The sequence below is a fragment of the Tursiops truncatus genome, chromosome 12 (assembly GCF_011762595.2).
Source record: "Tursiops truncatus isolate mTurTru1 chromosome 12, mTurTru1.mat.Y, whole genome shotgun sequence".
NCBI lineage: Eukaryota > Metazoa > Chordata > Mammalia > Artiodactyla > Delphinidae > Tursiops > Tursiops truncatus.
Window position 1 is genome coordinate 51,183,350 of NC_047045.1, and position 13,523 is coordinate 51,196,872.

At 36.8% G+C, this 13,523-nt stretch overlaps 1 protein-coding gene across 2 annotated transcripts in view; it reads left to right on the forward strand.

The window, feature by feature from the left end:
* CLVS2 (clavesin 2) overlaps positions 1–13,523 on the forward strand; it is a 72,487-nt gene that overhangs the window by 40,028 nt on the left and 18,936 nt on the right. For both annotated transcript variants that reach the window (XM_019951915.3, XM_033867679.2), the window contains one exon: positions 12,086–12,196. In XM_019951915.3, the coding sequence (XP_019807474.1) occupies positions 12,086–12,196 (111 nt within the window). The remainder of the gene's footprint in view (positions 1–12,085; positions 12,197–13,523) is intronic.

The window sequence follows — 13,523 nt, forward strand, 5'->3', positions numbered from 1 at the left end:
AACCCGTGTCCCCTGCATCGGCAGGCAGACTCTCAACCACTGCGCCACCAGGGAAGCCCAAGGTGGTAGCTTTGACTTTGGGTTCTCTCCTGCTATTATAGTTGATTGAAATTGATACTTCATGGATGGTGAAGAGGTGTGAGAATGGCTTTGTGTCCTGTCCTCTTGGCTGTCTCACCTCCCGCATGTACCAGGCACACACCAGCAGAGACTAACTTAAATAAGTCTTGTGTCTTCGTGTCAAGGCTCTGTTGTGGTGATTCGTTTCAATCTGATTTCAACCTTCTCTGACAGAAAAAATAGCTGGGGGGAATACCAACTTATTTTGCTCATGAAAGAGAAATCTTCTTGTTCATTCAGTTATGTGATGACTAAACATGGTACAAATTAATTTTCAGTGTTGGTTATACTTTAAGCAACTTTTTTATCTAGGTAGTGCTCTTTCGAGGAGGAATATTTTATATACTATCCCACTTTAAGTTGTCTGTATTTTACTGTACTCAAGACTCAGACATACCCTTCCATATGCAAAGTTGATGTCACTGTGTCACCAGTGTAATTTGAGAGTTTTATCTAGGTATAGGGATTTATCCACTGTAATGTACCAACATTGTGTTCCAGGGTTCCTTACAGTATGGGAAGGGTTGTACTTGAACCAAAGTTAACCAACACCAGATGATCAACTATAAGCACAAGAACACAATAATAAAACAGTGATTTGTCTGGAATTAGAATATACCTGAGATTTTGAGAAAGATTAGTCAGTTCTAGCCCACAAATTTCAGAGACCCTGATCATATAGTCATAATGTACTCTCGTAAGCTTTCTCTCCATAGTAATCCCTCTGGTCTATTTAATAATTCTGATTATGTGGCTGAGAGGAAGGGACAGGAATACTTTTGCTGACAGAGACATTTACCTAATAGGTACGTGGATTTATCCCTGGAAACTAGAAGCCAAGAGTGTTATGGATTACCTCAATACATGTGTTCGAAACATAGCAGGAATAGGAAAAAATGGAATAACATTTGTGTTTTTTCCTGTGGAATTAGTGTATAACCATTATTTACAAGTGATAATTTACTGGTGAGAGAGGAAGTGAGGTTATTCTTTGTAGATTTAGGCAAGCGAACTATACTGTATTTAAGATTTTTATAACAAAATTAAAAATTGGGAAATGATGGTCTACATTAAAATTACAACAATAAGAACATTACACAATTCTCATTTTCATGTGAGCAGATGATAATCATGTGTGTCTTGGATGAGGAAAGGATCACTCCTTCCCTTTCTCTAGGCCTGTAGCTTTGTGAGCTGGAGCAGTCCTTGGCCACCACTGGGTCCTGAGTGACCCAGAGAAGTTTCCTCCTAGACCTCTGGGGTGGAAGTTGGAAGACTCTCTCAGTCCAAGCAATCACCAAAGCAATGCAGTCAAACGCCTCTGCCTTCAAAATGTTGGTGTGAGACCTGCTCTCCCTACAGCACATGTCCACTCACAGTTTAAAGGACATGATAATTTAGTACCTTAGGATCCTATAGCAGTTCTCCTAGTTATTTGCATTGAGAAGATAGAGCCCTCCATTGAGCCCCTCTAAGTTTTCTTTTATGTTCCCCAGAAAGGAGAATATCAGGCAACATCACTGCACTTGCACTTGGGCATCATTTCAAATTAACTTAAAAAACAAAACAAAACAGAGAACACCCTCAGACAAAACTGAAAAAGAACAAAGCTAGCATATCTCTATAATGGGAACTGAATTTTATAAAAGGAGAGTGACAGGGCAAAAGAGACATTATTAGGAGTCGTGGCACCATGAAACCTTCTTTAGCTAAGTATCGATGCATATAGGATGAAGGAAAGTGGCTATTTTTAAAAATAGAAGTGTTGTAAATGGATGCATTTGCCTTTGGGTAGAGCACATTCTGTTGATCACCCTTAATAGAAATTCATGTTGACACAGTTGTATTCATGATAGACACTTTAAACAATAGCTGACATTTTGCCAGAGGTCTTAAAACAAACAGATACTGTAAAGTTTGCAAATGCAAATCTAAGAATATCAATTTTCAAATTTAAAAATTTAACATAAAAAGTTATCTATATTTTAGTGTGTATTTGGATTTAAGATTTTAATCTTTATAAGGGTAAAATCATTTCAAAATGTATTCGTATCTCAAAAATTTTTAATTCTAAAAAGAATATCACTTATTAATGGGAAATTAATGTATCCTATTCATCACTCTTTTAAATGATCCATCATGGTTAATCCATGTTTCTTAAAACACTTATTAAAATTAAGACACTGTTTTCTGAGGAATCATAAAAATTTAAATCTGTAATTGACATGCATTTTGTTTCAGAGATTGCTCATCAAACAAAAAGCTTTGCTAAGTGCTTATTTTGGAATACAATGTGATATATCTTTGAAGGCTGACTTGTTTCCTGAAACAGGAATTCACTAGTCATTTTCCAACCATTCGCTTATTTTCTTCTCTTTTCTCTGATGACAAACTCTAAATGTTAAACAAACTGGTTGTAGAAAATGTTAATCATTATTGTTTCCCTACATGTCAGAGCAATTACTTCCTTTTGGTGAAATTTTGTTTCTACACAATTTTTTTTCATCTAAGTTCCTTTATTTGATGCCTACCTGGATAGCATGAGGTTTTAATGGACAGTTACAAGTTAAGAGGATGGAGATGAAGCATCCTCCTGCATGTGTACGATTTCAATGTAAACTCTCTTATCTCCATACCAGGGTCAAGATCCTTTGTTTTCAATGTCACTTACATTCATTTACATATGGCTTATTACCAGTCATGAGACAGGCACAGAAAAAGACATACCAATTAGCTGATAATTAAATACTTTCCTGCCTGTCTTCTTGCAGTTTGGCAGAAGGCACTAGTTAGAATGTTTTGGTAAAAATTTTTGTTTCCCTTTTGAAAGCAGTTGAATGACTTGCCTGGATCTGTCTGTCCACTATTGATGGCACTAAGTATATGGGATCACAACTATAGTTCCATTCTTTTCAGTTGCAGACTCTGCGCAGGGTGCTAGTGGTAGGGAATGGGAGCAGGGCTTTGGAACTAGAACAAACGTGATTTCATTCAGGAATCTTAAGCTTCTGAAGATGGGTACAACATGTAGACAAATAGCTAGTACAACATTCTAAAAGAGGGATCTGAGGACTTCCCTGGTGGCGCAGTGGTTGGGAGTCTGCCTTCCGATGCAGGGGACACGGGTTCGTGCCCCGGTCCGCGAGGATGCCACATGCCGCGGAGCGGCTGGGCCCGTGAGCCATGGCCGCTGAGCCTGCGCGTCCGTGAGCCTGTGCTCCACAACGGAAGAGGCCGCAACTGTGAGAGGCCCGCGTACCGCAAATAAATAAATAAATAAATAAAAGACGGATATGAGATTAAAATACTATTTTACCATCTAGAAAGAATACCCTCAATATACATATTTAGCAAAACATTCTACGGTTAGCACGTCAAAGCAGACCAATCTTTTTTTTTTTTTTTTTCAGATACAAGATGAAATTTTACTCATAATGAAATGAATCGCTATAAACTAGACATTTTAAGAAGCTGACACATACCACAAATATCATAAAATCTATACAAATAACATAATATTCTTAATAACTACTTAATACCATCTTTTATATCTTTTTTCTCTTCACCTTTTGATTGCATATTTTTTATGCTTTCTTTTCAAAGTTTTTATTTTTTTTTTTAACATCTTTATTGGAGTATAATTGCTTTACAGTGTTGTGTTAGTTGCTGCTGTATAACAAAGCAAATCGGCTATATGTATACATATATCCCCATATCTCCTCCCTCTTGTGTTTCCCTCCCACCCTCCCTAGCCCACCCCTTTAGGTGGACACAAAGCACCGAGCTGAGCTCCCTGTGCTATGCGGCTGCTTCCCACTAGCTGTCAAAGCAGACCGATCTTAAGAAGTTTGAACATATCTGAAGGAAGCTAATGTTGATCCTACCTAAGGAACCAGTAGTACCAACTGCTACAATAATCACCTACTTTCTATACCTACTCACACTTTTAGAGAAAGTGATATCGTGTATGTTGCACACATATGAGCCATTATAAAAAAACTATTATCATAATTTAAGACTGTTAGTGTTTCATGTCATCTATATAAAACATAACTGAAAAGAAATGGAGGCATACTCCAAGATGCTTAGAGTATTGCTTTTGTCTCTAGGTGGTAAAGTTATGAGTGACTTTTTAAAAATTATATTTTGGGCTTCCCTGGTGACGCAGTAGTTGAGAGTCCACCTGCCGATGCAGGGGACACGGGTTCGTGCCCCAGTCCGGGAAGATCCCACATGCCACGAAGCAGCTAGGTCCGTGAGCCATGGCCACTGAGCCTGTGCGTCCAGAGCCTGTGCTCCGCAAGAGGAGAGGCCACAACAATGAGAGGCCTGCGTACCGCAAAAAAAAATTATATTTTATTTTGTGTTCAAAATTTCTACAACAAGCATGTTTTATATTTATTCTAAAAGCTTCATAAAAGAATAGTCCAATATTTTTGATCCTAGTATAACTTCAGAGGTAGAGTTGTGGAATTAAAGGTGTAATTTCTAGGTGCTGGTGCTACAATTTATCACTAAATGCATTTTGCCATAGCGCATATAGTAGTTGAAACTAAGTGCTACAAAAAGTGCAGGAAAAGAGGAAAAGAAAAACAAACATTAAAAAAGGCTGAATAGATTTAATTCTGAATGGGTGAGTTACAAATACAATTTTTGCCTATGTTCACATTGAGGACAATTCTTAAACCCAGTTGATAAGTTTAAGAAGAAGTTGAGGAACCGTAGACAGTCTGGTTTAGGAGTCCTAGACAGTCTTACTTGTGAAACAAGACGAGAGCTGTGATGTAATAATAGAAAAGTTCATTTTCCTCACATTTATTACCTCAACCTTTAATTACACCAGAAACTATATTGATTTATGTTCTCAAATCTGACAATTTACTCATAGTAGTGTTAATCTTAATACACAATTTTTATATTTCATCAAAATCAGTTAAAAATTTGAGTTACATGCTAATAGTTCAGATTCTCTAATTTTTTTTTTCTTGAATAGCTAGATATTTAGGGCAAACGTATTTTTTTTTTGCTAGAAATATGTGAATAATTCTCTTATGTATATTTGGTAGATATAAATATGTTTACCCCTCTATATGGTGCCCATGATGCCAAAGTCTCTTGTGTTCATAGTGTTTTTATGCCAATGAGGAGAAGATCAAGGCTTTGCTTTGACTGAGCTCATTTTGCAGTTGTTTGCCATGGCCGTCAACTCTTAAGGAAACCCACATATTACATGCTGGAAGTACTTCCAAATCCATCTTCTCCCAAAGAAGGATATTTATTTGAGTTTGTGGTCAGCAGAAGCTTGGAGACATGCCGAGTTCCACTAGAGCTTTGGCGGGTCAAGTTTCCATTAACTGAAGAATTCACGCCAGACAATCTGTACCTCAAGCACAAAGTGTTCTGCTCAAGGAAAAACGAATAGAAGTAGGTGAATTGGCAAAAGCTTTTGGAAGGTAGAAATTCTATTAACTCTTTTCAGCCCATTTTGGCTATATTCTCACTAATTGCAAAGCACTTATTTCCTTGTCTCCAGTGAAGAGCAGTGTGGCCAGAGCCAATGATCAACATACTGTATATTCTTAATATTTTGATTATTATTTTCTACTATGTAGTGTTATTTAGGGCCAAACAATTGCCCAATAAACTATATTATAAAATTACCACTGCAGTCATTTCCACGTGTGTAAAGTGGGAGTTAATATGGTAGCTCAGCACCAAGAAGGTGGGCTCAATGAGTGGTACCAATGGTGAGCCATTAGCAGTCCTGTTAAATATTGTTCCCATGTTGCAGATAAATTGTAGCTCAGAGAATGTAAATAGTTTACTTAAATAATAAATATCAGAATGTATTTCATTTAATAAATATTCATCTAGCTTACACACACACTCACATACACAGGTTTTCAAAATGCTGGGAGTAGAAGGATGAATCAGGCACAGTCTGGATCAGCATTCAGTGCACAAAACAGAAACGTCTCTGCATAGTTCAAGGAAAAATGGATTTAAATGCAGTGAGTGAGTGCTTAAAACCTCACTGGAAGAGCAGGAGGAATGAAAATTACGGAGGTCTGTGACTGCTTTCTTGGTTTTGAGGTCCCAACCCTGCAGATGTGATTCAGAGGTCAAGAAACTGATGTCTTCACCCTCTTACTGCTAATGTCCCAGCAGACTTTTACCTTCCAAAGGTGGTAACTAGAAAGTGGAAGGTGGTGTGCAGATACTACTGTAAACAATTGCTCTTCTAGAGCTTGCTTAGCAGCTGTCATTGCACAGGAAGGTGACTGCTGCCTCCCTTTAGTCCTTTAAATCTTATTCAAGTGCATCTCATTGACAGATCTCACCTAGTCAGAACCCTAGCTAACATAGATTCCTGTTTTAGCCTTCCATCCCCTGCTCTGTTAGGTGGGGCATGAAGTAGGTGGAAATGGATGCCAGGCCCAGCACCAACAGACCATATGGAACACACAACCTCTGCACTCAAAGAGCTCACAATTTAGTAGTGGAGGCAGATAAATAAAGAGACAATTTTAGTATCATGGCAAGTGCAGTGATGGACTTAGGCACTGTGATGGTAGAGATGGGCTTTGATGTGAGAGCAGTGGGATAAGTCAGGAAAAGGATCAAAAGAGCTTCCTGGAAATGGTGTTGCCTGAGCTAATTCTTAAGGGATTAGTAAGAGCAGATGATACAAAAAGGGAGGGATGCATATGGGAAGGAACAGAATCAACAAGTGATAAAACAGCATGTGAACATGAACAGACATGAAGGGGATGGGGGAAAGTGACATGGTACTAAGGAGTGGAATGGAGGTAGTGAGTTTCGGATTTTACTGTGATCACACTAGCATCATATGGAAGGTGAATATGAAAATATGAAGCTACACAGAGGTGGGGGTATAAATACTGCAAGACCCGAGGTGTGATCAGAAATAAAGGGGATCAGACTTCTGGTTTCCAGTTCCTAATATAAACAGCTTGGAAGTCACCACTCTGTCCTAACAAGGAAAAAACTGAACAGACTGAAAAATCAACAACTATTCTTAGATCTGTAAAAGTGGTGTGAGGACACAGGGCAATCCCCTACCCCCCAGGATTAGAGAAACAGGTGAATACAGGGAGTCTTGGCTTATTGGGGCAGAAAGTCATGATCAGAAACCTACGTGGGAACCAATCTGGGGAAGGACAGCCTGAATTGTTAATGACGGATTGCTGGAGGCTCATTGTATAAAATGCTGAGAGTTAAAGCTCCAGGGAGAGGAGCAGGTATAGGGGGGCCTCCCACACTTTTGTGAGATTTACCTCCAGGACCTTGACCAAGTTCTCACCGTAAATACTTGAGAAAAATCTCCTTGTGTTTGCATCAGGAGGAGGGGAAAAGAGACCATTTTTACATATGCCAGAGCACTCTGCTCTACTCATCAAGGCTTGCTCTCAGGAGAAACCAGGTAACCAGAATCTAACCTGCTGGGGTATTATTAGAGCTTAACTGACCTGCGGGGGAGGGAAACTCCCAACTTTAGTCTTCCATATGGGAAAAGGCAAATACCCAACTCCAGGTACTTTAGCCATCCTGCTCCACCCAAGCGGGGAGAAAAAAGATCAAGAAACACTTGTGAGTTAACAGTCCAGTTAACAGTCCAGAAAAAAGATCAAGAAACACTTGTGAGTTAACAGTTAATAGTCCACATGATCATTAAAAGCCCAAGAGCTAATCCATTGGACCATAGAATGCTTTACCTTCCCCCACCTCTTACCATTTTATTACTGAAGGCCTTTTACAATAGTTCCTTTTACCTGGTACATCATGCCTGGCTATCAAGGAAAAATTATAAGTCATAACTGAAAAAAGGTAGAAAACAAAATTTGAAGAGACAGGGTAAGCATCTGAATGAGACATGGCAGGGATATTGGAATTATTAGACTGGGAATTTTAAACTATGATTAATATGCTAAGGGCTTTAATGAATAACTAGACAGCATGCTAAAACAGCTGGACAATGTAAGCAGAGAGGAGGAAATCCTAAAAAAGAACCAAAAAGAAATGCTAGCGATCAAAAACTGTGACAGAAATGAAGAATGCTTTTGATAGGCTTTTCAGTAGACTGGACACAGCTAAGGAAAGAATCTCTGAGCTTGAGGATATATCAATAGAAACCGCAAAAACTGAAATGTAAAGAGAACAAAGGGAAAAAAGAACAGAACAGAATATCCAAGGACTGCAGGGCAACTACAAAAGGTGTACCATGTGTATAATGGTAATACCACAAGGAGAAGAAAAAGAGAAAGGAAATGAGTGATATCACACTGAGGAAAGGAAGGAATCAAGTATTATGTCCTTGCTTTGGACTTTGATACTTTGATACCTTTTTAACACAGAGGTACTGTTAAGTCAGAATTTTAACCTAGGTCTACTTGATTGCAAAGTCAGTGTTTTCCTTTCTCTTTCACACTGCCTTAACTGTGATTTGGTACTGACCAAGTCATTCTGTATTGAAAGATGTGTCCAAGGAATCCATGGCATCATGTGTAAGTTATGTGTTTACATGTGTATATTCTTTGTTCACAGTAGAAGGCATGACCTCAAGTGGTTCTCAAAGTTTAAAAATCACTGAGCTAAGACTTCTGGCTTAAAAGCCTGATAGCTGGTGTTCATTCAGTTTTGTTCTAGAGATCAAATGCTCACTCAGGAGTATATTTTAAAAGTGTACTAAGTAGTTCTGCTTTAGGTAGTGCTGTAGGTTAAAAATTCTTCAAGATCTCCCTGCCATGAAGCACCAGGGTGTTGAATAAATCACAATGAAAATATGTCTAGGTGCTCTACTGAACGCTGGTGAACATAAAACAAGTCCCGACAGAGACAAACACATGGAGTCTATTGGAAAGAAACAGAATAAGGGAAGCTTGAGTGGTTCTGGAGGCCAATGTTGACTGTAGGAACCTAGAGTTTTGGAGAGTAATGATTGCTGGGGGTGCGCGGTGGGCAGGAGAAGACGTGAGGCCTGCACACACCGAGGGCAAGTTGGGGACTGGATGTGAGAACCTGCATTCCTCCAGGTGCTGCATCCTTAGGGAAAGGTTGTGCTGGGGAAATCCCTGCTGGCCAGGAAACATTTAAGGAACCTCTCTGCCTCTCCCATATCCAGGGATAGAACCTAGTGGGAGCTAATATAGGTCTTGTCGGGACAAAAGCATCTTCAAACTAGCTCTTTCAGGATTCCCAAGGATTAATATTAGCCAAATATGATCCACCATAAACAAGATATCATGAACAAGACCAGCAGAGATAACAAATTCAGGCCCTCAAGGACCCAGAAACAAAACACCTCTGTGTAAAATGGTTATGTTGTCAAACAATGTTATTAATGATGGAATTAAAATAAGCAAAGACGAAGCAACTAACAAATTAAAGTGTCACGAGAATCTATTTTACACCCACTAGATTGGCAGAAGTTAGAAAGATGGGTAATACCAAGTGTAGTATGTGGAGCAGCCAGAACTTTCCTGCATTACTGGGGGAAAGAAGAGTATAAATTGGTGCAGTTTGCTCCTAACAATTTTGTAAAGTTGAACTGTATACACTCTATGACTCAACGTTAACACTTTTAGATAAATACCCTGCACATACACCTGAACGTGCACAAGAGACACTTCTGAGAATGAAGTCTGCAGAGCAGCTGTGTTGGTGATAGCAAAACAAACCGAAAATTTGGAAAACAATGTGCAGGGACAGGAGAAAATAAACTGTGGTGTTCCATACAATGGTATGCTATACAACAGTGACAATGAACTATAGCTATGCACAACGTGTTTAAATTTCAGATACAACGAACCGCAAAAACACTGTTACCCGACCACATTGACTATGACATTTTTATAAAGCTTAAGTACTTAAAAAACTTAACAGTATGTTTTAAGGGAGATATATATATATATATAAATAAAATATATAAAATATGCAAAATAAAAATATAATATTTATATATTTATAACATTTATAAAATAAAATATTGATATAAGCAAGAGAAATCCTTATATTTCAAATACAATGTGCAATTTTAAAATGTGGGGGAAATGAAAGAATATATAAATACAGTGATCTTCAAGGTTACCAATTATATTCTATTTCTTAAGTTGAGTGGAGGGCACATATTAGTATTCTCTTTATTGTATATACATTATTTATCTTCATTTTATGTATAAAAATGTCGTAATTTTAAAAGACACTATGAATCATATATACATATATGATTCATATATCCCCTCTTTTCTGGATTTCCTTCCCATGTAGGTTACCACAGAGCACTGAGTAGAGTTCCCTGTGCTATACAGTAGGTTCTCATTAGTTATCTATTTTATACGTAGTATCAATAGTGTATGTATGTCAACCTCAATGTCCCAATTCATCCCCCCCCATTTCCCCCTTGGTATCCATATGTTTGTTCTCTATGCCTGTGTACGGTAGAAACTAACACAACATTGTAAAGCAACTATACTCCAATAAAAATTTTTTAAAAAGTAACCTGCTATGTGGAAGTCAGATGTATTTTTTCATATGAAAATAAAAGCATATTTAGCTGAAAAAATAAAAAAATTAAAAGACACTATGTCTGCATTTCTACCTGATTCATTTCTGTTTTGTAATACTCTTGATGAATGAAAGCTACAAATTTATAAAAGAAGTAAGACATTGACATAAAATAAGACACAGCTTACGAATGTAATTATTATTTGAAGTACTGTGGTTTTTTCGTAGTGTGTTATTCTCAAAGATAGAAATTTTGTTGCAGAAAAAATGTTTGTTGACTCTAAAAATCAATATATAAAATCACTAATGAATTTCTAATGCTCATAAGTGTCCCCTAAAAACAAAATAATTTAATGATGTTACACCATGCATGTTTTTAAATCTTTTGAATCTTGTTCAAGAGAAAATTTAAATTAAGAAAATAGATCTACAATTATTTCAGTTTCTTCTCTTTTGTTCCTGTTTATGTTCTCAGTAGAATCTAGATGTATGCCAATTATTATGATGCCACTCAAGAGACACTTCCAGTGGTACAGTTTCTTAAAGGGACTTTTGTAGTCAGTTCAGCGTGGAATGTTGAACCAGTAGCAAAATCTATGTCCATTTACGTAGAATCCGTAGCACTGTCAAATGGTGTAACTTATTTGGCTTAAGGATTCTCTTCAGATTTGGGGGTGGACTTGAGATGCACCTATTTAGTCACAGAAAGGAGGAAAACACCTCTACATCACTTCAGATGCAAACCTTACATGGTTGAGTTCTTGCTGAAGGAGAGGCTGGCTTTGTGATAGCCCCGTTTTCCTCCTGTTGGGTGAGCTCAGAGGGTTTAACTTTCATTTAACTTGGCAAAATGCATGTGCAAATTTCTTACACTACAATTCCAGGTTTTTATTTTGCTTAAGCGTGTTTCCTTTTTTTGTAGTTGGAATAAGGAAAGGAGAGTGTTTATAGTAAAGTTGGTAATAAAATAAAGAGAATAAAGTGAGTTTTGATATCTGACCATCCTCACATTATAGATAACTACATTGAAATTTAATAAAACATTTTAATTTAAATACACTTTAATAGACACTTATCTAACATAGATTCATTATTTGACAAATTTCTAAAGTCTTTTACATATATTTCGTGGTCTATAATGACTGTTAGCAGTTTGCAGGCTTAAAACGTGGCACTCCTAAAAATGCTGAAATTCCTATCAACAACCTATTCTTGAGAAAGATGTGCTTTATTCCATATTGCTTCAGTTTCTGTATGAAAGTTACAGTGATTAATTGCAGTAAGGTTCTTCCTAAGGTTCTTCCTTCTTTCTTCTCCTTAGCTATACACATAATCATTTAAGTGTACGGAATAACAAATTTGTATACCATATGGCCTTCCCTAAACCTTCTCAGTGTCTTAAAGCGTGTTTTGATTTTTTTTCCCCGCCATGTTACTCTAGGATAGTTTCCCAGCACGATTTGGAGGAATTCATTTTGTCAACCAACCATGGTATATCCATGCCCTGTATACCGTGATCCGGCCTTTCCTGAAGGAGAAGACTCGGAAAAGGGTATTTGTTTGCTTCTTTGTTTTTTTATTTCCTTTCTGCTCCCCCGTTCAATAAATTATGATGCATACTGTATGTATAACATGTGCTGTGGTAAAATGTGTTTCTGTATTGAATATAACTCTAAAAGATAACATAAAAGATATTTTACAAAATGTAAAAACTTGTGATTAATTCTGAACAGTGTATCTGTGAAAGAAATACTTAAAAACTAGCTCTCTTGCTTTTCCACAAATGGGGAACATTTTAGCACATTCATTATACATTAAAGCCTCAGTTTAAAAGTAAAAAAAAATTATACCGTGTTACTATATTGTTATTGGTACACTTAATTTCAAGTAATATGCAGGGAAAAGTTATAATTTTTTATGTTATAAATAGGCGTTAGTTATTTCACAATATGTATTACATTGAATATAGTGAATTTTGTGATCTCTAATATAATTTTGTAGTGATTGTCTTGATCAATCACACATTTCAGAAAGAATACTAATGTGTAGAAATTTTAATATCTCTTTAAATTACAAGTTACTTGAATTCCAAGATTCAGTTTTATCCAACAATGAGGATATTCAAAGTAGATTCCAAAATAATCATTTTTCTGAGAATAAGAATATTTATATAAATTATTTAATGCAGTGCATGGCACATTGTAAATACCGAACACATTTATCACTATTGATAATATTTTAAAATGCATTTTAATGTACATTATTTCATTTTATCCTCCAAACATCTCTGAAAAGTAAGCTTAGTAAGCATCATCTCCTATTGAAAAGCTGAGGAAAGTAAGTCTTAGGATGGATAAATAACTTGCTTATTCATTTACACAGCTGTAAAGTTGTAGAGTTAACATTTGAATACAAATAGCTCTGCATTTAGGGATATTTTTACCACTGTGCTGTGACCAATTTTCAAATGATTAGTTCCACAGGAAAATATAGTTACTTCTAAATCCATAGGGAAGATAATTTTCCAGGTTTCTCATGAATGAGAAGGCACTTCAGGTATCTCAGTGCCATAAAAGCCTTACTGTGAGTGTGAAAGTGAAATCATTGTTAGTATGTGTCGGTGTCAAACATTTGTGAACAGAGAGTTTTCTGTTTGTGAATTTGTTGAATATGTTTTAGTAATTTAGGAGGAAGAATTCTGTAAACAATTATAATTTATATTAGGAATTATTTCTACCACCAAGATTCATATTAATTTACATTTTATAGTTTGGAAAAATGTATTGATGTGCCTCAGAAAAAACACTTTCAGCATTGTTCTATGAAGGGATGATCAGGTGATCCAAAATACCTGCTGGGGCTTTTAGCACAGGTTGTAC